This window comes from Hemicordylus capensis, chromosome 6, assembly GCF_027244095.1.
Source record: "Hemicordylus capensis ecotype Gifberg chromosome 6, rHemCap1.1.pri, whole genome shotgun sequence".
Lineage (NCBI taxonomy): Eukaryota > Metazoa > Chordata > Lepidosauria > Squamata > Cordylidae > Hemicordylus > Hemicordylus capensis.
Window position 1 is genome coordinate 89,963,449 of NC_069662.1, and position 21,393 is coordinate 89,984,841.

Here is a 21,393-nt window from a genome sequence, read left to right on the forward strand (position 1 = left end):
GGCGGGAGGGGTAAGTAAGCCCTCCCCGCCCTTCAAGCAATACCCCCCACCCGGACCCGGACCAGCCAGGGCCGAACCGGTCCAGCAGTTCGGCCATTCTTTAGAATGGCCGCCGGACCGGTTCGGACACACCCCTATTCAAAGCTAATGGATGGTATTTGAAGAGAGGGGTTGGGGTTTTTTTTGCCAGTTTCCCCTACCCAAAGGGTAGAATATGGTGCTACCCTTTGTGGCACCATATTCCTAAAAAGTTGTTCTGTTAAGAACTAGTCTGCCTACTTCCCTTTCACTATAACTTTAATTGATAATTACCATTCTCACAAGTTAACATACTTCAGCCTTAAACGTTCACACATCTGCCATCTTGAATTGGGGTGGATGGCATCGCAAACTAGGCTCTTGAGGTATGTGTCACTTACAACATCTGTACCAAATTTGGTTTAAATCGGCCTTGTGCCTCAACTGTTCACATGTCTGCCATCTTGAATCAAGATAGACATCTCCACAAGCTACATCCTTGAGCTGTCCCTATGTGTCCCTACACCTGAAGCAAATTTGCTTCATATTCATTAGACAATAAAGTTAACCCACAAGTTAATCCACTTGCACTTCAAACATGTCTGCCATCTTGAATCTGGGTGGATGACATCACCACAGACTACGCCAAGGTATCCCTACCATCATACCCAATTTGGTTCATATTGGTCCAGGCATTGCGAAGTTGATTGGGGGTGATGGGGGGGACGGGACACAATCAATGCCAGGTGATCTCATAAGTTTACTTAAGGAAAGAAGTCTCTTCTTGAAGATTGGAAGGGTGCCAGGTTGTACAGGGGGTGGGGGAAGGCGAGGAATCAGCAAAGAACAGAAATTATTATTTAAATATTGCACGAGCAGATCTTCCGCTCACACTTTGAGCACTTAGTCTACAACCCAGTGTGTGAATGCTAGTTACCCAATTCAAGTTCCTAGGTCTTGTCTAGACTGCATTGTGAATACCTGGATAGATGCTCAAGATCCTTGTAATGCTTAGTACAGCCTCTTCTCAGAAGAATGCTTAGGGATACACAATAAATCCTAAGTAGTTTTCTTAAGCCCTGCAGGCAATGTTTAAAATACCAACAACATTGGCTTTGGAGAGAAAACAACCACAGGGAACTGAAGCTATAATTTAAGCTTTTGCTTTTGTTTATAGAGTTTAGAAGTTGACAGACACTAGTATGCTTCAGAAGAGCAAGTTAATGTTACAAGTAGTGGTATGGAATTAATAATAGTAAAGTTACATATCCCACCTTCCACTTGGAAAACCTTCCCTTGAACTAGGACAACTAATTTGAGTTTAGTAAATGATGGAAAGCCATAGAAATAATATAGTATTATTTATATCATATAATCATTAAGCAGTGCATGAAGATAATTTATGTACAGTGGTTACAAAGCACAGAAAATTTCCCTCCATTGCCTATAGGGAGAGAAAGCTCTATGCATTGGGCACATGCATCCTTTGAGTATTTCAGAAATGCTGCTTTTGAATCAGCATTGCAGGAAGGCAACACTAAGCTATGAGCTATGCACTGAAGTAGCCTTTGGAAAATACTGAAATCTGTTACCTTGTCCAACAGGAATCTGGTACTTCCTACTGAAGACAGTGAAATTTTGTGCGAGCCAACAAGAACAAAGTTACTTGTGCGCACAGCATTGGGTCCACCTGGACTAGCCATGGCTGTAAAGAAAAGGGTTAGCTACATTATTAGGGCCATAACCTTGAGACTAACGTCAAAGTCTTTTTAGCAGACTAAGGACATCCCCAATTCATCTGGCAACACACTTAAAAAGTCAATTGTAATATAACTTATTAAAAATTGCGGATAGCCTATAAGAGGCATTCCCCCTTCATACACACAGAGAGTACACCTCCAATATGGTGCGTGCTGCAACATACACAGCTTTAAAGAAATGCTTCTTATTCAAAATTACTTTAACCATTATACAGATCTATAAGATGTATCCAACTAAGATTTTTCTAATCAAGTGACAGCCCTTACATGTACATCACAATGTTTCAAAATTAAAATGAGCTATTCAGAGAGAGAAGTTATTATGCCAGCAATCGCTCTTCCCCAACCCCTCCAGGCATTCTGAATGAAATAGTTATGGATCAGAACAGTGTGCACTCTGATTTGAAAATGATTATGGACAACAGAATGTATTAAAGAGTGTTCTTCTTTTTTTCTGCATAATAGCAATAGCAATAGCACTTACATTTATATACCGCTCTATAGCCGAAGCTCTCTAAGCGGTTTACAATGATTTAGCATATTGCCCCCAACATTCTGGGTACTCATTTTACTGACCTCGGAAGGATGGAAGGCTGAGTCAACCTTGAGCCCCTGGTCAGGATTGAACTTGTAACCTTCTGGTTACAGGGCAGCAGTTTTACCACTGCACCACCAGGGGCTCTTTTTACCACTGCACCATCAGGGGCTCACTGCACCACCAGGGGCTCTACATAATAGGTGTATCACCAAATCTTCCGACAAAAACCCAACCAAGTATTTTGGAATTATATAGATTTCACCTCTATAGCTCTCATTCTGACATTTAGGCAAGTTGTCATTCCATCTATAAATTGAAAGAATGACCAGTTGTCCCACAGGGACATTGTAATACAGAAGGGTAACAGTTTTCACAATTCAAGTCATCAGGTGGACACAAACTCTGTCAAGGTATTTCAGCTCTTGCCATATGCACAGTTAATACCAAAATAATTCAAGTGTTGCTTACCTGGTGCAAGAAGATTACTCTTCTATAGGAAAGATAGATACATGGAAACAGATTAGTCAAGCAAAATTTTATACTGAAGGCTTCCAGTAGTTGAAGGACTTGAATTTTGAAAGGCTGACCAATTCCTGACCTTTTAGTGAAACAGTGTGGTTAAGACGAATGACAAATCTCAAGTACATGCTATAGAAAACAAGAGTCTTGATCACAGCCAATTGCAGCTTTACAAGATTGAAATTATTTATAGTAGTACTTACAGTTGTAATAGATGTCAGCAATCTCTTTGGAGTAATAGCCTATAAAATTAAAGACGATAATTTTAAATGGCAAATATACCCCAATTTTTACATTATATAGTTGAAGCCGGGACTTCAAAATAGGACCATTTTGGTTTTAAGACTAAAACAAATGGATAGCTAATGTAGATTATTCTATTGCACAGTCCTATAAACAAAGAGAATCTGGTTCTTCTCTATAGAAAGAGGACACTGCACAATACACAAGTGTGCCTTATCTGTATTTGTTTATTTGCAGCTTTCAAGTTACTGTGGTGAATTGGTGCATCATTGGCGGTTGTGTTTTTAAATATACGTAAACTTCCATGACCTTGTTTGTAGGTAAAAGGCAGCATATGCTTTTTTAATACACTTAGCATTGGAGGAACAATATCATGCAAGCAAAGAGTTTTGCTCCATTTTAAGTCGATTTGTTCCCTGATAGACTAGCATTGTGCAAGGCAGAGCATTTGTTCACCCAAGTCAAGCGAAGCAAGGCAGTTTTCACCACACTAGGTATACTGGCAGCTCACCCTCTTCCACCAATTCCACAAAAGAGCAAAGTGTACCGCATTGCACTAAGCACGGTAAGTGTTCACAAATTTGTCATCTTTATATTTGTGTGCATTTCTTCAAGTGACATTGCAATGACAACATATTTCCAATTCTTAAAACAACTTTGACATTAACCAATATGACTGCAGCATTAGGGTTGTGCACAGAACCGGTGGTTCTGCCCGTTCAAAGGCAGCAGGGGTCTCCCTTTACGAATGAGGGGAGGGTGCACTTACCCCTCCCACCGCTTTTCCTCCGCTGGCATCAGTTTTTTTAAAAGCCCATCGGGGTGGCAGCGTACCTCCCTGCTGCCCCGTTGCCCTCGTCTTCCTGATATGACCGGACGTCACGGGCTCGTGCACATGCCCCTGCTGGCGTGTGCAGGTGACATCTGGCCCCATCAGGAAGACAATGGGGTGGCACGGAGGTGCGCTGCCGCCCCAATGGGCTTTTAAAAAACCTGGCACTGGTGGGGGGGGAAAGCAGCAGGAGGGATAAGTGCACCCTCCCCCTGCCCTTAAAGCAGCACCCCTGCCGCCTTTGAACTGCTCCGCCACGGTTCCATGCACATCCCTATGCAGTGTAAGAAACAGATGCAATTTCTATGAAGTCAAACCAAATGGGGTGTGCACTCTAGGATGTATTATGAAAAGGCCGCTCCCCATTGCTGTCTGCGGCTTCTGTGGGGGGAGGAAATGTGCTCCTGCCCCTTTGAGGCAGACACGGGGGTCGCCATCTTAACTCCCCTGTCATGTGCCTCTGACCATCCAATGGGAGCCATGGAGTGGCTGCATAAGCAGCTGGCTCCCTTAAATCGCCCTCAGTCACTCTGAGAGCAGAGCAGTGTGTGGTTTGCTGCTGTTTTCTAACTTGTTTGGGGCTCTGTTGGCTTCTAGCAACACGAAGACGGTGACAGTGGCTTCATGGGCTGTGGTTCCTTGGGTGACAGGGTAAGGGCGTGGTTTGGGAGCAGGACGATGGGGCAGCTTCCAATGGGTGATTCAGCGGATCCTCCCCCTTCGTCAGGGAGACTGTTGCTCTGGTTTAGAGCTTTTAAACCCTTACGGTTGACAGTTCCTCCTTTCTCTGTCTTTTTGCTAAGTTTCTCTTAAACAGTAGCTGGTACGAGTGTTTATATCTATGTCCTTTTGTCTGCTTCCTTAGTTTTGTGTTGAGTTTGTCATGCAGTTTATTATCGGTTATACTCCATTAGCAGTTCCTTTGGCTTCTCTTAGCCTCGTTCTTGGAACATACTGTTGATATTTATTAACTTAAAGGTATAATTATATTGGACATTGATAATTAATGGTTGTGGTTTGGGGGTATTGGTGGTGTGAAGGTGAAGTCATATAATTTTACAAAAGAAAAGAGAGACTTTGATACACAAGGTTGACAAGCGTGATGTAATTAGGTATGCTGAACAATTGTGCACACAATATTTGAAGTCAGATTGTTAGAAAGGGGGTGTTAAATTTGGGGTAAATTTAATTAGCATTTCTTTTGTAATTCACTTGCATGGTGGTTCGTAATGAAATAAAAAAGAGAGATAACTCCTAAAAGAAGTCTTGGTAAATCTAAGGGAAAACCTATGGCAACAGCTTCTAAATGTTCAGTCTGTCAACCGGTCCCACCCCCAGACTCACCCTCTTCTGAGGATGAGGGGCAGCTTGTTATGGCCTGGATTCTGTCTCTGCTTGATGCCTTGGGAGACGAATAAGAAAGTGACAGGTGGGGAGACTTCTGGTTCTCGGGCTAAAAGAACTTCCTAAGCAGCAAGTCAGGCTAACCAAACTAGGCTTGTAAAAGAATATTATCAGATACGTTTAACAGAATGGGTAGAATAATTCTCTGAAATACTTAGCCTATGCTAAATAATGCAGAAGAATATTCTTTTAGAAGTCTAACAAAAACATATTTTAGCAATAGCACTTACATTTATATACCGCTCTATAGCCGAAGCTCTCTAAGCGGTTTACAATGATTTAGCATATTGCCCCCAACATTCTGGGTACTCATTTTACCGACCTCGGAAGGATGGAAGGCTGAGTCAACCTTGAGCCCCTGGTCAGGATCGAACTTGTAACCTTCTGGTTACAGGGTGGCAGTTTTACCACTGCGCCACCAGGGGCTATTTTAATAGATACAAGTGTGGAAAGCATGACCCTTTGATGGTTTGCTAGAAACAACAACTTTAGAGTTGATAATAGTTCTATGCCATGCAAGATGTTTCAACTGAATAAGTGAATCTGAAGCATTTCATGATCTGCCTGAACAACCTACAAAAGCAGAGATAAATTCAGTGCTAATAAAAGCTTTAGGAAGAGTTTTAGTCAACACAAGATCAGTTAGGTACAATATTAGTTTGTTTTTTCCTCTGCATTAAATTCTTTTAGTGTGGTTTTTAGTGTCTCCTGATCTCATTGATATGATCTCCTCTGAATTACATGAGAGTTCTCTACTATTGCCTGAGACTGTGGATAATTTGGCTCTGCTGGGAAACAACACAGAAAAAAATGCCCTGGCTTCAATCCCTGTTTCAACTCAGACAACTAACGACCTCCCTATTCATTCTGAGCTGTACTCACTCAGCATCTCACAACCTTCTCATGTCTCTAAATATAGTTCGGAGCTACTGAAGCTGGTTGATATAGCCATTCAAGAGAATGTTCTGTTGGAGAAAAACAGGTGGGCAGGCATACTCACTGATCCGCACTTTGATGCTTTACTGTCCACTCTGGACCCTACCCATATGTCCTCCACAAACAATCCTATGGTGACTTCGGATGTTCTGGCCGCTCGGGGGATCCCAATCCTCTTTGTGATCCACCAGCTGACACTACACAGGAACCTGCATTAACACCCCATGTTCTGCTAGACATGCCGTCAGCTACTAACTGTGAATCCCTACAAAGATCCCCTCCTGTGCAGGAGAGTGTTGTTGCTTTGGACAAAGAGTGTCCCCACTCTGAACAAAATTGACTTGTGGGGTTCACGGCGCAACTCAGGGTGCTTTCCTGGAATGTGGCCAGTTGGAAACAGAAGATCTGTGATTTAGATTTTCGCTCCTTTATTAGCAGTTTTGATATTCTTTTGCTACAGGAAACATGGGCTGTCGGTAATATTTCCTTTTCTGGTTTTTTGGTACACTCTCTAGATGCTGTACCAGGTACAAGAAGGGGTAGGCCAAAGGGGGGTTTGGCTATTCTTACTTCTACCATGATTAGGGGTAAAGTGTCCCTAATTGGGCAATTGGATCCGCTAGCCCTTGCCGTTCTTATTACCCTGAAAACGTTTAATATAATAGTGATCTCTGTTTATGTACCACCAGCTGGTTCCTGCACAAACATAGATGAGATATGGCATAAATTAGAGGCCTTTATAGCCTCTGTTCAATCAGCCTATTTGGGGACCTCTGTGATAATGGCTGGTGACTTTAATGCTCGTTTGGGTTCTGATAACGACACTCTTTGTAATAAATTCCATTACCATCCTGTCTATATCCCTATTCCATCGCCCTTGCTTACAAGGTACTCTAAGGACCTTAGGTCTAATACCCGTGGTGTCCGTCTCCTGTCCTTATGCCATAAGGAGGATCTTCATCTCCTTAATGGCTCCGTTATAACAGATTTTCCCACTGAATTTTCCCATTGGACTGGTTCCAACCCCTCTTTGATTGATTACATGGCTATCTCACGCAATTTGGCTTCGCGAGTCAGCTCTTTTCAGGTGGTTCCCCGCCCAGAAAGTGATCATTCTCCCCTTGAGCTATGATTATGGTGAACTGACTCAATCCATTTGGTGGATGGACAGCTGTCCCATTTAGAATTGGAGCAAGGGCCCCTCAGAGCAAAATGGACAGAAGAATGCGCTTTTCGTTTTTCTGCAATACTGAACTCAGACAAAGCTAGTGGTTTGCGAGAGGCAATATTAGCCCCATGTACTATTCAGGAGAGGGATTCCATTTTCGCCTATTATCATGATATTTTGGCTCTTCTACTTCCTGTGCTAGTTAAATCTCGTTCTTATTCTACTAATAATCTCAAGGCTTCATCTAAGCCATGGTTCGACCTTGATTGCCTGAATGCAAAAAGGGATTTGGTAAGGGCCTTTAAAAGCCATGTTGCTGATCCCTCGTTAATCTCCAAGCAGGTGGTCTCAAAAAAAAAAAAAATCAGAATATAAACAGCTAATTAGAGATAAGAAATTTAAAGCTGCCAGAGAAAACTGGACCAAATTAATTGAGGCGGCTAGATCAAAGAATCAAGTTATCTTCTGGAGGCTGATCTCACCCATAATGGGCAAAGCTCTCCGCCCCCTCTTATTGCATCTCAGCTGCTGCTTGGGAAGAGCATTTTCGATCCCTCTATCAAAGGGTTAGCGGGATGGATGTTAATATCATCCATGAATTAAATAATACAATGATTCCCAGTTGGGACCCTGTATCATGCTCCGAAGTCGAAAGCCTAGAGGCAAGGCCCCGGGAAGCAACTTTATTACTACTTATGCGCTTCGGTCTAATCTTGATTGGTGGGTACCCCTGCTCGCTTCTCTCTTTTCTTATATCGACTCCACGGCTAACATCCCCTGTGACTGGGGTGTAGCCATTATTATACCCATTTATAAAAAGGGCAATAGGGATGACCCTAAAAATTATTGCCCAATCAGCCTTCTAAACATGATTAGTAAGATCTATGCTAAACACCTATTTTGTAAACTGGAGGATTGGATTGAGTCAAATAATGTTCTGGCCCAGGAGCAGGCTGGCTTTAGGGCGGGCCGGTCCACCCTGGAGCATGCCCTCATTCTGCAATTCTTATCTGACAAATATTCCAGTAAGCCAGCTTCCGGACTTTATGTCGCCTTTATTGACCTTAAATCAGCATTTGATCTTATATCCCGTGAAAGGCTTTGGCGCAAACTGTGGGACCTTTCAATAGACAGAAGGTTGCTATTATTGATTTCTTCCTTGTATGAAGGTGCCCTTCTGAAAGTTCGATGTAATGCACTGGGGTCCCTTTCGAATGTGATACCTACGTACAGGGGCGTGAGGCAGGGCTGCATTTTAGCTCCCTTATTATTTAATCTATATATTAACTCGGTGGTCTCCTTTGTATCTACACCTTCCACGCATCCTCCCAAAATAGCAAATAAGCATGTATCTGTTCTTTTATATGCAGATGACATGGCAATCATGTCCCAAACCCCAACTGGTCTGAGACGTGCTTTAGGCCTCCTTTCAAAATTTTGCTCCCAAGAGTCCATTGAGATAAATTATGGAAAAACTAAAGTCCTAGTCTTTGCAAAACGACCTAGGCAATATTGTTGGTCCATCAATGGTCATAGGATTGCACAGGTCAACTCCTTCAAATATCTAGGAGTGGTTTTTCATTCATCAGGCTCACGCAATGCCCACTTCAAATCCACATTGTTGACGGCACAGTTAACTACGAACCGTATTACATCTTTTCATTTCTCGAGGGGGGCTTCTTATATTCCCGCTGCAGTTAAACTATTCGTATCTAAAGTCCACTCTCAAGTGCTGTACGGAGCCCAAATAGGACCTGTCAGCAACTTTATGGCTTTAGAAGCTCTGCAGTCTAAATTTCTGAGATCTATATTGTTAGTCCCCTGATGCGTGCCCAATGTTGCGCTAAGACGAGAGGTGGGTATGATTAGATTGGAAACTTGTTATTGGAGGAATATCATATTATTCTGGTTAAAATTTGTCTTCTCTTGTGTAGGATTGGCCTCCCTTATTAAGACTGATTGTTTCCGATTTAAGTGGAAGATCCAAATTGTTGACAAATTGGCTCACTATGGTTTCTCTCAGGACGAGATTATAAAATTGGGATATGATCGAGCCAGGATTGAGATCAAACAACGTATCATGGACATGGAACTGCAGGAAGAAGTTGCTTCCTTGCCTAAGAATATCTTTCTGGGGGATCAAATGTTTAACATTAAACCAGCCAGCTATTTAAGTCTAATTACCATTCCCAAATTTAGACGTGCTTTGACGCTCACCCGTCTTAATGCACTTCCATCTGCTGTTATGGAGGAAAGATTTAAAGGTACCCCTTTTTCTGCTCGACTTTGCCCTTGCGGGTCTGGTCAAGTGGAGACAACTGCGCATGCCATTTTATACTGTAACTTCTATAGGGACACCCGCTTAAGATTAGTGTCCCCTTTGTTGCAACGTTTTCCTGGGCATTTGGATGACTTCTGTTTGAAGTATTTACTGTCCTGTCTTGATGACAATCTAATCAGTAAAATGGCAAGGTACTGTTATATCATTTGCACCATTCGCTTAGGTTTTCAATAATGTTCTGCTTTCTTTTTTCTGTGATTCCTGTTTTATGATTGTAATGGAGGGTGTTCTGCTCAGTAAAGTTTTCAGTAAGATCTATCTGGAGTTCACCACTACTGCCTTAATTTTAACCTGTCAGTATTGTGTCATAATCTGTTTGTTTTATCATGTTGAGTTTTTGGTTTTTTTGTAAGTATGTATGTTTTAACTATGCACTGGTCTATGACCGCAATAAAGGACTGACTGACTGTGTCTTAGGTATTACGACAGTTCATTTTACCTTTGATTTAGCTGACTTTTTCCTTTTATCAGTGCTCGTAGATTCTCTCTTTTGTACCTAATTACAAAGGGAAAAGTTAGTCTATTGCTCCATCAAGTGTTCTTTCAAAAGAGAAGCATATTAAAGTAGAGAGAGACGTACCAAGCTATACACTTCAATGTTTATCTCAAAGTCACTGGATACATCTTGCCTTTAAAAAATGTGGAAAAATATTAGATTTAACACCAAGTATAATACAATCTCATCACCTTAAGTGGTGCAGTGAGGAAATGCTTGACTGACAAGCAGAAGGTTGCCACTGGTACTATATCGGGCAGCAGCAATATAGAAAGATGCTGAAAGGCATCATCTCATACTGCGTGGGAGAAGGCAATGGTAAACCCCTCCTGTATTCTACCAAAGAAAACCACAGGGCTCTGTGGGCACCAGGAGTCGAAATCGACTTGATGGCACACTTTATCTTTATAATACAATCTGCAATATCAAGTTTTCCACCTCTAATCTGAATAGAGATTGTGGTAGCTCACACTTGCACTTACAGATATTGTTCTATTCTACAATCCTTTGTTCCGATATTGTTCTATTCTACAATCCTTGTCTTCTTGGTTCCATGTAATATTCTAATTTTCTGGGATTGTGGATTTGGGGTTTTCATGAGCTGTACGCCATGATCATCACAATTATAACAAATTAAGGCTTGACTTATCTCGCTTTGCATGTAATGCGTCTCATATCAGTTTCACCTTTTAATTTGCATTACTGAAATTAATGGACTTTTGCACGATATTCTAATTTTCCGAGTTTCACCTGTATGTCTAGAGAGCACCAAGTTCTCTGGGCCAACAAAGCAGAAGGGGCTATCAGCCACACCAGTATCTTCAAGATCCAGGTATTTCAGGCTTGCTTCCTAGTTTTGGGTAAGGTATAAGGCCTTTAGAACACCATTTTAGGCCAGTATTCGCTGGTATACTTGTTTCACAGCACTGTTGTGCTTCTCTCTGCCCAGCCCCAACACCCAAGACAGACTTTCCATAGCATATAGGATTAAACTCTGCAGCAAATACACTGTACAATCCCTACACTTCTAGACTTTGAGAGTTTAAAACCAAACTATATTTGTCATAGGGAAGAGACTTTAAACCCCTGCACAATTCATCATTAACCAGAAGCAGTTTGCAACTGTTCCCAGCCAAATGGCAAAATGCAGAGAAGTTCAGCACTATATTGGTTACGAAAGCAACTACAGCAGCTTGTGCTATATTGGCTTGTGGAGCATCCAAGACAGCAATGTAGCACTAGGGCTAGGTGCAAGCACCTACCAAATTCTTATGTGCCAGGCTGCAAGGATTGCAACTAGTCCAACTTTAAAAGGGTCTTAAGGGAAGCAATGTCTACTCTTCAGCTACTTCTTTCTCAAAAGGGATCCCAAGCAAAGTAGTACTTACAGTGTAAAGGTTGTTGTGAAAGTAAGAGCATCTCCATTCAGGGAATTTGCAGTACTTGCTAATGGAGTAGCAACCATGTTTTCTGCTCCCGCTCTTAACATGATTATGTAGTAGTAGTTTGCTGTTTCTGTGGACAATTGACACAGTCTAGCTGTACAAATCAAGTTGATTACATCAGCTTAGAGAGAAAAGTGTGGGACTGGTTATCCAATGGAAAAAGAAATTAGGAGACGCTGGAAGCATCTACAAGTTCTTCAGTCCAAAGCTGAACCTAATGCGAGACCACCCAACCACCAGATCAACCTATGCAGCAGTGCTCCACAAGCAGAAGACAGAAATACTGAAGAAGCATAACAGAAATAGTGTGACTCTCTTCTACACTGAAGATATATGGGGCAGTGGGGGGCACCTCTTCCCCAAAACTCTAGCCAATCCAGCTTGGGGTGGTGGGGGGATTCTTCTTACTCAAAGTACAGCAATAAGACTCTGAGCATAAGCAAGCAAAGCCCATGCACCAATTCATCCAAGAACAGAACAGCAAAACAGAGTAAAAATACAGCAGCAGGTGTTACCTGGTTTCTGGACAGTACTGCAAACAAAGTCTGCTTTTAGAGGTAGACGCATTTCTGACAGGGTAACAGATCCTTTGGATGGAGAGCATCCACCAGGCATAGAATCAATTTTATTCTTCTTGCTTTGAGGTCCTTCATTCTTTAGTTTGTTTAGTACTTCCAATAATGCTGTTCTTTTTTCAGCTGTACAAAGATGACAGGATTAGAATTAAGGTGGTTTTGCCTTTGTCAGCATGCTCACTTGCCAGTTATTGGAGGTCTCCAAGCCATAGTCACCTCTCTCCAGATATATACTGAGGCGCTTCACACAACACTTGTGAAACGGCAGCTGGGCTGCCGGCTCAGCTGCCGCAGGAATCAGGGGCCATATGGCCCCCAGAAGGTCCAGGATGCCCCGTGCAAGCGCGCAGGGCATCCTGGAGATACCCCCGAGCCCGGGAAGCTGCTTGCAGCCTCCCGGTTTGGGGTCTACTTGTGTGTCACTGCACGCAATGGCAACACACAAGCAACCAAATGAGGTTAATGGAGCGCTTGCTCCGTTAACCTTATTTAAGGGGAGGGGGAATTAGGAGGGCTAGCCGCATTGGGAACACTGGGCTCACCTGTGAGCCCGGTGGTTCCTACGATCCCTGGAAAGCGGGCTAAGCTCCCTTAGCCCGCTTTCCAGTGATCATGGAATAGCCTCACTGCTTTGCACAATAATTGTATTGCAGGAGCACAGCAAGATCTATCTAGTCCTGCATTCCATCTTCAGCAACCACCATCCTCTGGGTATTCCAAGGAGGACATGGAAAGATAGCTGTTCTTGGTTCACTACCACCTTTTGGTACTGAGAAGTATCTCGCTTCTAAATGGAAGTTTCATTAAGCCAATAGACATTCATAGACCCATCCTTCATGAGTCATCCAACCTAGTGGACACCACTACATCTGGTGGTAGAGAATTCCATAAGCCAGTTACAATGAATAATGCAAGTATAAAGCATCCAGTGGGAAACTTGAATCCAAGGAGGAACTGGATGTTGTAGTTTTGTGCTAGTTAGCAGAGGAGTGCCTGCTCTTTCAGAGTATGGAATTGTTACTGTGCATTCAGTTCAATTTATGGGTTATAAAATTTGTCGCCAATAAATACTAATCTACATACAAAGCCATTTTTAAACAAAACTGCCATACTAGCAATGAGAAGAAGTCTCTCAGCTTCTGCTTCTTCTTGTGACCCTTTCCCATGTTCTTCATCAGTACAGCAATTCAGAGCCTGGCTGGCTTGATGGATGACAGTCTGCTGCAAATTGATTTCGTTGTTCAGCTCCTAATATAGTAAAGCAAGAGCACTTAGTGAAAACAAGTGGATATCAAGCATTTGAAGGCAAACCAAAAGGACTTCTGAAAAACTCTTTAGTCACATTTCTATCCGTGTCATTTCTTTGGAAGATATTAGATAGCAGCAGAATAAGTAGCTCTTTCAAACTAGATAAAGCCTTGTGGCTGAAACTTTACCATGAATTCTGTATCCATATCCTGCTGCATTTCAAACACAGGTTCCTCATAGCACAATATCCAGATTTGGGGGTGGGGGGGTAGAGGTGCTGTTGATGGTACTGTCCATGCTAATGGATAGCTGAGTATGTGCTTAAAGATGACATGGACATTTTTACCATGAAAGACTTATGCATTACAGTTCAAAGTGGTAAGCATACAGCCTTCACACACACATTTTGAGAAAAGGATCTGACACACAGCAGAAGCATAACTGCCTGAAGGAAATAGCTTAATGTTTAGCACTTTGTTTGAATGTCTAGAGCAGGGCTGCACAATGTTGGCCCTCCTGCAAATGTTGTACTACAACTCCCATCATCTCTAACTATTGGTTACTGTGATTGGGGATGATGATAGCCAAAAACAGCTGGAGGGCTGAAGTTGTGCAGTCTTGACCTAGACAACATGTTTCTACACTTGAATGAGGCAGCAGGAAAATATGCAGGCTGCCAACAATATTAAAGAGAAAAAAATATGCAGGAGGAAAGAGAAGTAGAAGGGGTTCTTACTCATCACTAGTCATGTCACAGACATAAGCCAATTGGTGCTCACAGAGCAACATTCTACACAGATATCACATTGTTCATCTTTTGGCTATGGAGAAGCAATGTGACCACACAGGACTGCACTCCTCCTCCCTTCCCACATGTTAATTTTCTCAGCCACAGAGTAGTGTCCGCAGAGACGATTAATCTCTGAAACCATAATTAATCCTTGTCCTGGGATGCTCCTAAACAGGTGTTCAAAACCAGTTCCCAACTGCTAGCGCAGTTATGTTTTGATGCTTTCAAAAGCTCAGAAGTTAAGTAGCCGATGCTGCTTGAAGGAGATATTAAAATGGAAATGAGAGTGAACTAACTCCAAGACTATTTAACTTGGGAACAGGAAGGCAGAATTCTAGCTACCTGCAATTTGCGTTTAATGTTAATTTGATCAGAAGTTCCATTTCTTCTCTCCTCAAGTCTGGAAGTAACATCTTCTTTACGAACAATCACTTGCTTTATTGAGGGTCGGTCAGTTTCTTTAAATCGTTGAGACCGATAGGCATCAATGCTACAGGATAAAAAGCTCAGTTTTAGAAAGAGGCAAAACTCAGTACTCAATTCAACACATTTCAGGATACTGAGAGGTAAGAAAAGGCTTAAAATATTGGCTGCACCTTGGGAGAAGCAGGTGGTTGACTGATCCTGTCTTAAGGCAGCAAATTTAATGGGAGTAGGGGGCACTTCCAACTCTCACTCAAAGTGGTTTATCTTCTTCAGAAAGCCCTCCTATTTTCCAAGTTTGCCATAACCCATTTTATTTTTTTCCTCCAGGTTCTACCACCATTACTTCAAGAGATTCCAGATAATTCAACTAAACTAAGCAGCTACTAGACTAGGATTTATTACCTATATAAATTACGCTCCTCTGACAGAGATCCAATGCTGCTCCCAGATTCTGTTCTGCAGACAGAAGTTCTTTGAAACTTGCCAGTCTTTGGACTGTCATCACTTGTACTGCTCCCCTCACCAACTGATTTACTAGGGGAAGCAAAAACCTGAAAAACAGAAGGAGGGGGGAATAGGTTTGAGCATTCCAAATGCAGCTAAGTTCTGAAGCAGAGTTAAGTTGCATTATGAGAAAGTGATTCTGGTGTGAATTTGAACAATACCCAACTGAGAGCATTAGACGTTTCAAAATGCATCCCCCACACCCCCCAATTAGCTGTGAGGCTACCCTAACAACCCAAGCATACACAAGTTATAGTACTCCATTTAATATTCATATTACCTCAGGACTTGCGACAGCAACAGACTCAGTTAAAGGTGTTAAGAGGGACATTGAAGAAATGTTCAGCGACTCTTCCTGTTCATATTCATCATCAGCTTCTAACGTCATACTCATTTCTTTCTTAAGTTTCTCTATGTCAGGCCCATCTTCCTGCAGAACCTCATCAAAGATGTCGTTTATCACCTTTGAACTATTCATCTCGTCATTCACCTCAGTTTCGCGTTCTCTGTCTAGGAAGTAAAACCCAGAGGTTCTTTATACCGTTTTCAAGAGATTAACAGAAAAATGCAACATATTAAACCAGAAGCCAAGTTCAAAGAGTGGAGGGCACCTGAAGGCTACCAACTCCTTGGACTGAGAGAAGATAACAACAAACAAGTGATCTGGCAATTTGATCTCTGGTCTACTGCATTTGCAATCTATGGGGAAGAGTTGGAAACCAGTAAGTGGGCCCAAATTGCATATTACACAGGAGATCTGCAGCTGCATCTCCCCATGTTTTCTTTTCAGTGAAATGGTCATAGAGGGCTACCTATTTGAATGGAGCAACAGTACTGAGCGAGACTTAACCCTTCCTGATTAAAAAAATTAAAAGTCTCTCACATACCCTCTCAACTGTTGTTGCTCCATAGGATGTAGGAATATACAGTCATGGATCTTCTGCATAATGCACGGTTTAGCCTAACTCACTAACCTTAATACCATTTTTGTCTCACATTCTTGAAGTTAGAGAATTGATAAATTTAAAATTCATGCTTTCCAGACTTGCAACAATGAGATCTGTCCTTCAAGCTCTCCCACTCATCTGGCTGCCAGCCAAGTCTTCAGTAAAGACACCGAATACAAGAAATCCTTTGCAATATGACCAAGTACATTTCAAGCATTTTTTCCATGCAGTTCATGCATTAACAATATAATGAGGTCAATTCAGAATAAAAAGTAAAGAAATACAAACTGTTCTGCTCAGCAGGAAGTTGCTCAGGCTTCGAGTCCGACACTGTTTTTACAGGAGTCTTTGGTGAGAAGATTTTCAAAGGGCTCTGTTTTTCTGTCCTTTTGTATTCTGAAGTGCCTAGACATTTCCAAAGAATAAGCAACTCAAAAAGAGCAAACCTTTCGAGGCTCAAACCTCTTAAGTGGATTCTTTTTGCAAGTAACAGTTGTTTGCATTTAGTCTAGATTTCTTGAAAGACTGGGATGAGAAAGGTAATGCTGCCAAATGAGTCCAATGGTCTTCTCAGTTTGGCATTTTCCAACCCAAGCGTCATGCCCTCATGTTCAGGGTGTCTGTACCTGGATCATGGTTAGTGTCCAAAGTATCCCCAACCTGTGTTGGAAACCAACACAGGAACAAGCTTATACTTTCCAAATCCAGTACACAGCAGACAAGACTTGGGAAAAGATAGCATGGTCAAAAATATCCTGCATTTAAAATGAATAGGGCATTCAACAGGACCAGACTTTTTCTATCCAGGGAAAGGAACATGGTAAGTGAATGTGTGAGCCCATTTTTGTACAGGTTCTATAAAACAGCATCTAGTTTGACCCTTTGTATATAAATGAGACATATCTTAAGAGTCAGTAAAATCATATTGATTCCTTTTACTAAATTGGGAAGGGCAGAGTTTAGTCATGTACAAACTGAAGTTCTGTATTTCATGATCCAACTAGTACAGAGACTTATTTTGACCCTCAACAAAAGGACTCTCCTCTAAGATGTCATGCCAACTCTCACAAATGCTACTACCCATTTTTCCCACATTAAAAAAAATAAAATCCAGATTTCCACATGACACTAATATGAGAGAGCAAGATATTGTTCTTTTGAAGTATAAGCTATGCTTCTTGCAATAATTTACAAGGTCACAATTTCAGATACTATTCTTGCATATGCTAAACAATATGCGTTCTTGTTCACAGAATTACTCTTAAGGAAGAGAATTCTTACCTGAAGGTGTGTTTTCTGCTACTTTCTCAGGTACCGCAGCTTTTCCTTCTGCTACTTTCTCAGGTACCGCAGCTTTTCCGTCTAATTGGGAAGAGGCATCTGAACTGGGGAGGTGCTTTGGAGTAGCTTTACTCTCCTAGGACAAAAACCGTGAACAAGTATGCTCAGCCTATATTAACAAGAAGAATTAAAGCAGCATCCTTAGAATGCCAGAATGCTTTAAAATAATTCCAGATTGTATACTAGAATCCAAGTGTGAGAACCCTTTTTTCTCCCTCCACCCCAGCATCAATAACCACCTAGAACAAATTGACACATGGTAAGTGAGAAGCAGCTTAATAGGATACTCGCTGGCCCTGCGCAGAACATCTGTGTGCTAGGACTTTTTGGCTCCCCTTAAAGTCCTGCCACAGCCCCTGCTTTATTGCTCAGTGTACACCTCACTCACAGCCACCCCCTTTCCTCCCCCACCACTTTCAGCCACCCCACTTCTCCCCACAACCACTTTCAGCCACCCCACTCCCCTTTACTCCCACAGCTCACCCAACCGCCACACACTCCCTCAGCTCCAACTGCTGGCCTCTGACATCCTGCCGAGTCTCCTCCTGAGGAGGATGGCCAAGCCGGGGCGGGAGAGAGTACCGAGGGCCATCCATGCAGGCTGGATGGGAAGTCCCAGCTCAGCCGTCCTCCTCATGAGGAGACTCGGCAAGGCGTCAGAGGCTGGCGGTTGGAGCTGAGGGAGTGAGCGAGTGATGCTGCTGCTTTTTCTTCAGCCCTCCTGCTCCTTCTTGGCAGCAGCTGCCCCTCCATTCTCTCCTCAGCCTCCTCCTCCGTGCCTTCTCTCTCTTTCGCCAGATGTTACCAGAACTCTCGCGAGATGTACCACGATGTGTTACATATGTCCTAAGGCTTTTAAAAATAAAGCAGTTGCTTATAGTGAAATTACTTTAGAGCCTCAGTCAGGCACCTACAAATCCATTTGCCAGTGGCGAGTGCCCCAGCCCTCTAGCAAGCAGCACACCCAGCACCACACAGATTTCATTTCCACTGCCATTTTTGAAAAGGTAAGAAACAGCAGGAATCCTTTCTGAACAGTAGGAGAGGGTTCCCACTGTTGCTTATCTCCATATTCCAGTGCAAACAACAGAAGACCCACGTCTCTCTTAAAAAGTGTGCCAGAAAAGGATCTGAGGGAAGAGAGGAGATTGGTGGTGACTACAAATAATAGATGGCTAGTGAGCCAAGCCTAAACTTGTGGATCACTGCTCAAGATTATGTCACCCACAGATCAATTATCCTTGCCAAGTTTTACAATATCTTATTGTAATTCTGTGCATTCTGAAATATCCAGGGTTGATAAAATGTGTGTCACTTAGAAGATTAAACAGTTTCATGAAACCTGTATGTAGCAGCTGTGCAACATCACTAACTTTGCTGGACTGACTACCTGCATGAGAGATAGTCAATACATTTTTCCTATATATAGAAGTGTTTTGCATGTAGGGGGAACACAGGAAGCTGCTGCATATATCTGGAGCGGTGACCCATGTACAGACTCCCACAATCACCTGTTTTGTTTCTTGCCACTTGTTCTTGGAGTTCTGTCCTCTTTCAGCACTCCACAAACTGCCTCTGTCAAAGCGACCTCTAATGGACGCAAGTTCTCTTTCACGTTCCTGAACATACCAAGACAAAAGTAAGTGTAACCTGACCTTCTAAATTCACTCTCCCATAAATGTTCAGCACATGCTGAACATTGCACATGCTATTAAGCACATCATGGCATACCTGCTTGAGCTGCTGTGCTAGACTGGCTGTTGAGGAAGCTTCATTCTGTCTGAAGAGTCTTTCTTGGATTGTCTTTGTATTTGGAGTAATAATGGGAGTTCTGTGTCCTCCAACGATAACAGGACTTTGTGTACTATGCTCCTGGCAACGCTCTCCAAAACGCTCCAGAAAAGGCTTAATGCCTGCTCCTCCTATAAGAACAATGGGGTTTGCTTCATTAGGTTCTTCATAATTTAGAAATAAATGCTGAAGTGCAGCATAAAGCTGTTCTGGAAAGACTTCCTCCTGCATCACGCATCTGCATGTGAACTATGAGATTCCAAGCAAGTGCTAAGGCACTGCTGAAAAGATGACTTTAAAAAAAAAAGTCTACAAGTTTATGGTGTGCACACACTTCAGGAGTTAGTACCTTCTCAGAGAATTACACAAAGATCCCAATGTTACAATTGAAGAGTTACACAAATATACTAAAATTAATTCTCCTAAAGTTCTAAAGAGGCCACATGCAATTTCCATAGCTTTAATAAAAGATTTTCAAGCTATTGCCCATGTAGTTCAACAAGAAGGTCACTTTCAACCAAAATACACCCTCTATCAAGAAAGGAAAAAAACTTATTGTAGAAAATGCAGTTTCTATACACATTTTGAGTTTTCATCGGGGTATATATTATATTGTTTCCTTAAGAGTTGCAACTGAGCCAGCATGGTGTAGAGGTTAGAGTGTTGGACTAGGACCAGGGAGACATGAGTTCAAATCCCCATTCAACCATGATACTTGCTGGGTGACTCTGGGCCAGTCACTTCCCTCTCAGCCTAACCTACTTCACAGGGTTGTTGTGAAAAGAAACTTAACTATGTACACTGCTCTGGGCTCCATGGAGGAAGAGTGGAATATAAATGTGAATGAATGAATAAATACATAAAATAAATAAATAAATAAAATAAGTGAAGGCTCTCTTGCCAAACAGTACATAGATAGCTGCCTTCTCCTATGTCAGACCCTCGAGTCCATTTAGCTGAGTATTGTCTACTACTCTGACTGGTAGCAATTCTCTAGGATTTCAGACAGGAGTCTTTTCCACTCCTGCCTGGAAATGCCTGAGGCCTTCTGCATGCAAAGCAGATGTTCTACCACAGAGTAATGACCTCATCACCTAAGCGAAGGTAAAACAGCTTGCTTTGCAAAAAGCCTGAAGACTCAATACAAAAGCAAAACAGATGGGAAAAGGTTGTTATATGTACACTTAAGGTCCTCGGCATGTGGCATTCACATTTCTAAACTTGCAGCATTCTAGGACACCAATACCACCGTACAGATTCTAGACATCAAATCATACAATTTGACTTAAAAAGAAAAGCAGCTTGGCAGTAACCTAGCTGTGCAGGTTGATGCTAACTTTGAAACACAAGTTTAGAAATAAAACAAATCCTGAATTAGGTTTAGCTTACCAATTTTGGAATAATATTCAGATTCCTGCGTGACCTTTACAGAACGAAATACTCCTAAAACTTTTTAATTGTTATGAGACAGAGTTCTTTTAACACTACAAGAGATAGCCCCAAATAGAAGGCTTCTCACCATTTTTGTGTAGCTTGCCTAAGGGTGGCTAGTACTACTAATAATAATATACCCATCGACTATCTTAACAGTTGAACACCTACACAATATTTGTAGAAAGCCTATTTGCATGCAAAATGTCTAACTACTATAAAAGCCATTTTAAATAATGAAGCAATCCTTCACCTGGTGTGGTTGGCTTATCCTTATAGTTAAGTTGTACATGTGTTCCTTCGATTGGCACTTCTTTGGCAGGATGTGGTTGAGATAATACTGGTTTCAACGATGGTTTGAGATTGACTTTTTCTTGTGGCAGTTGTTTTGGTACTTCAGTTTCTTTAGCATTCTGCTTAGTTGCTCTTGAGTTTTGTGTTATGAAATTATTAGTCTCCTAGAGCAAGGTGGGGGAGGGGATAGTCAATTATTTCAATTCAGAGATAGCACACATTATTCTACATAGAATTTCTTACTACAAAAAGTGTGTTCACTAAATGCAATACTAGCATTAGTAGAGTTACTACTCCCAAACTGCAGCTTACTTTACTAGCAGAAGAGCTAAATGGTGCCTTTACT

At 42.0% G+C, this 21,393-nt stretch overlaps 1 protein-coding gene across 2 annotated transcripts in view; it reads right to left on the bottom strand.

Annotated features, from left to right (window-relative positions):
* ANLN (anillin, actin binding protein) overlaps positions 1–21,393 on the bottom strand; it is a 41,142-nt gene that overhangs the window by 11,563 nt on the left and 8,186 nt on the right. For both annotated transcript variants that reach the window (XM_053263227.1, XM_053263228.1), the window contains exons 5-20: positions 21,007–21,211; positions 19,263–19,453; positions 19,043–19,150; positions 17,472–17,607; positions 16,479–16,595; positions 15,524–15,753; positions 15,142–15,290; positions 14,656–14,803; positions 13,388–13,523; positions 12,216–12,398; positions 11,644–11,770; positions 10,340–10,388; positions 10,199–10,255; positions 3,039–3,077; positions 2,785–2,806; positions 1,611–1,723 (exon numbers count right to left, since the gene is read on the bottom strand). In XM_053263227.1, coding sequence (XP_053119202.1) covers positions 1,611–1,723; positions 2,785–2,806; positions 3,039–3,077; positions 10,199–10,255; positions 10,340–10,388; positions 11,644–11,770; positions 12,216–12,398; positions 13,388–13,523; positions 14,656–14,803; positions 15,142–15,290; positions 15,524–15,753; positions 16,479–16,595; positions 17,472–17,607; positions 19,043–19,150; positions 19,263–19,453; positions 21,007–21,211 — 2,010 coding nt within the window. The remainder of the gene's footprint in view (positions 1–1,610; positions 1,724–2,784; positions 2,807–3,038; positions 3,078–10,198; positions 10,256–10,339; positions 10,389–11,643; positions 11,771–12,215; positions 12,399–13,387; positions 13,524–14,655; positions 14,804–15,141; positions 15,291–15,523; positions 15,754–16,478; positions 16,596–17,471; positions 17,608–19,042; positions 19,151–19,262; positions 19,454–21,006; positions 21,212–21,393) is intronic.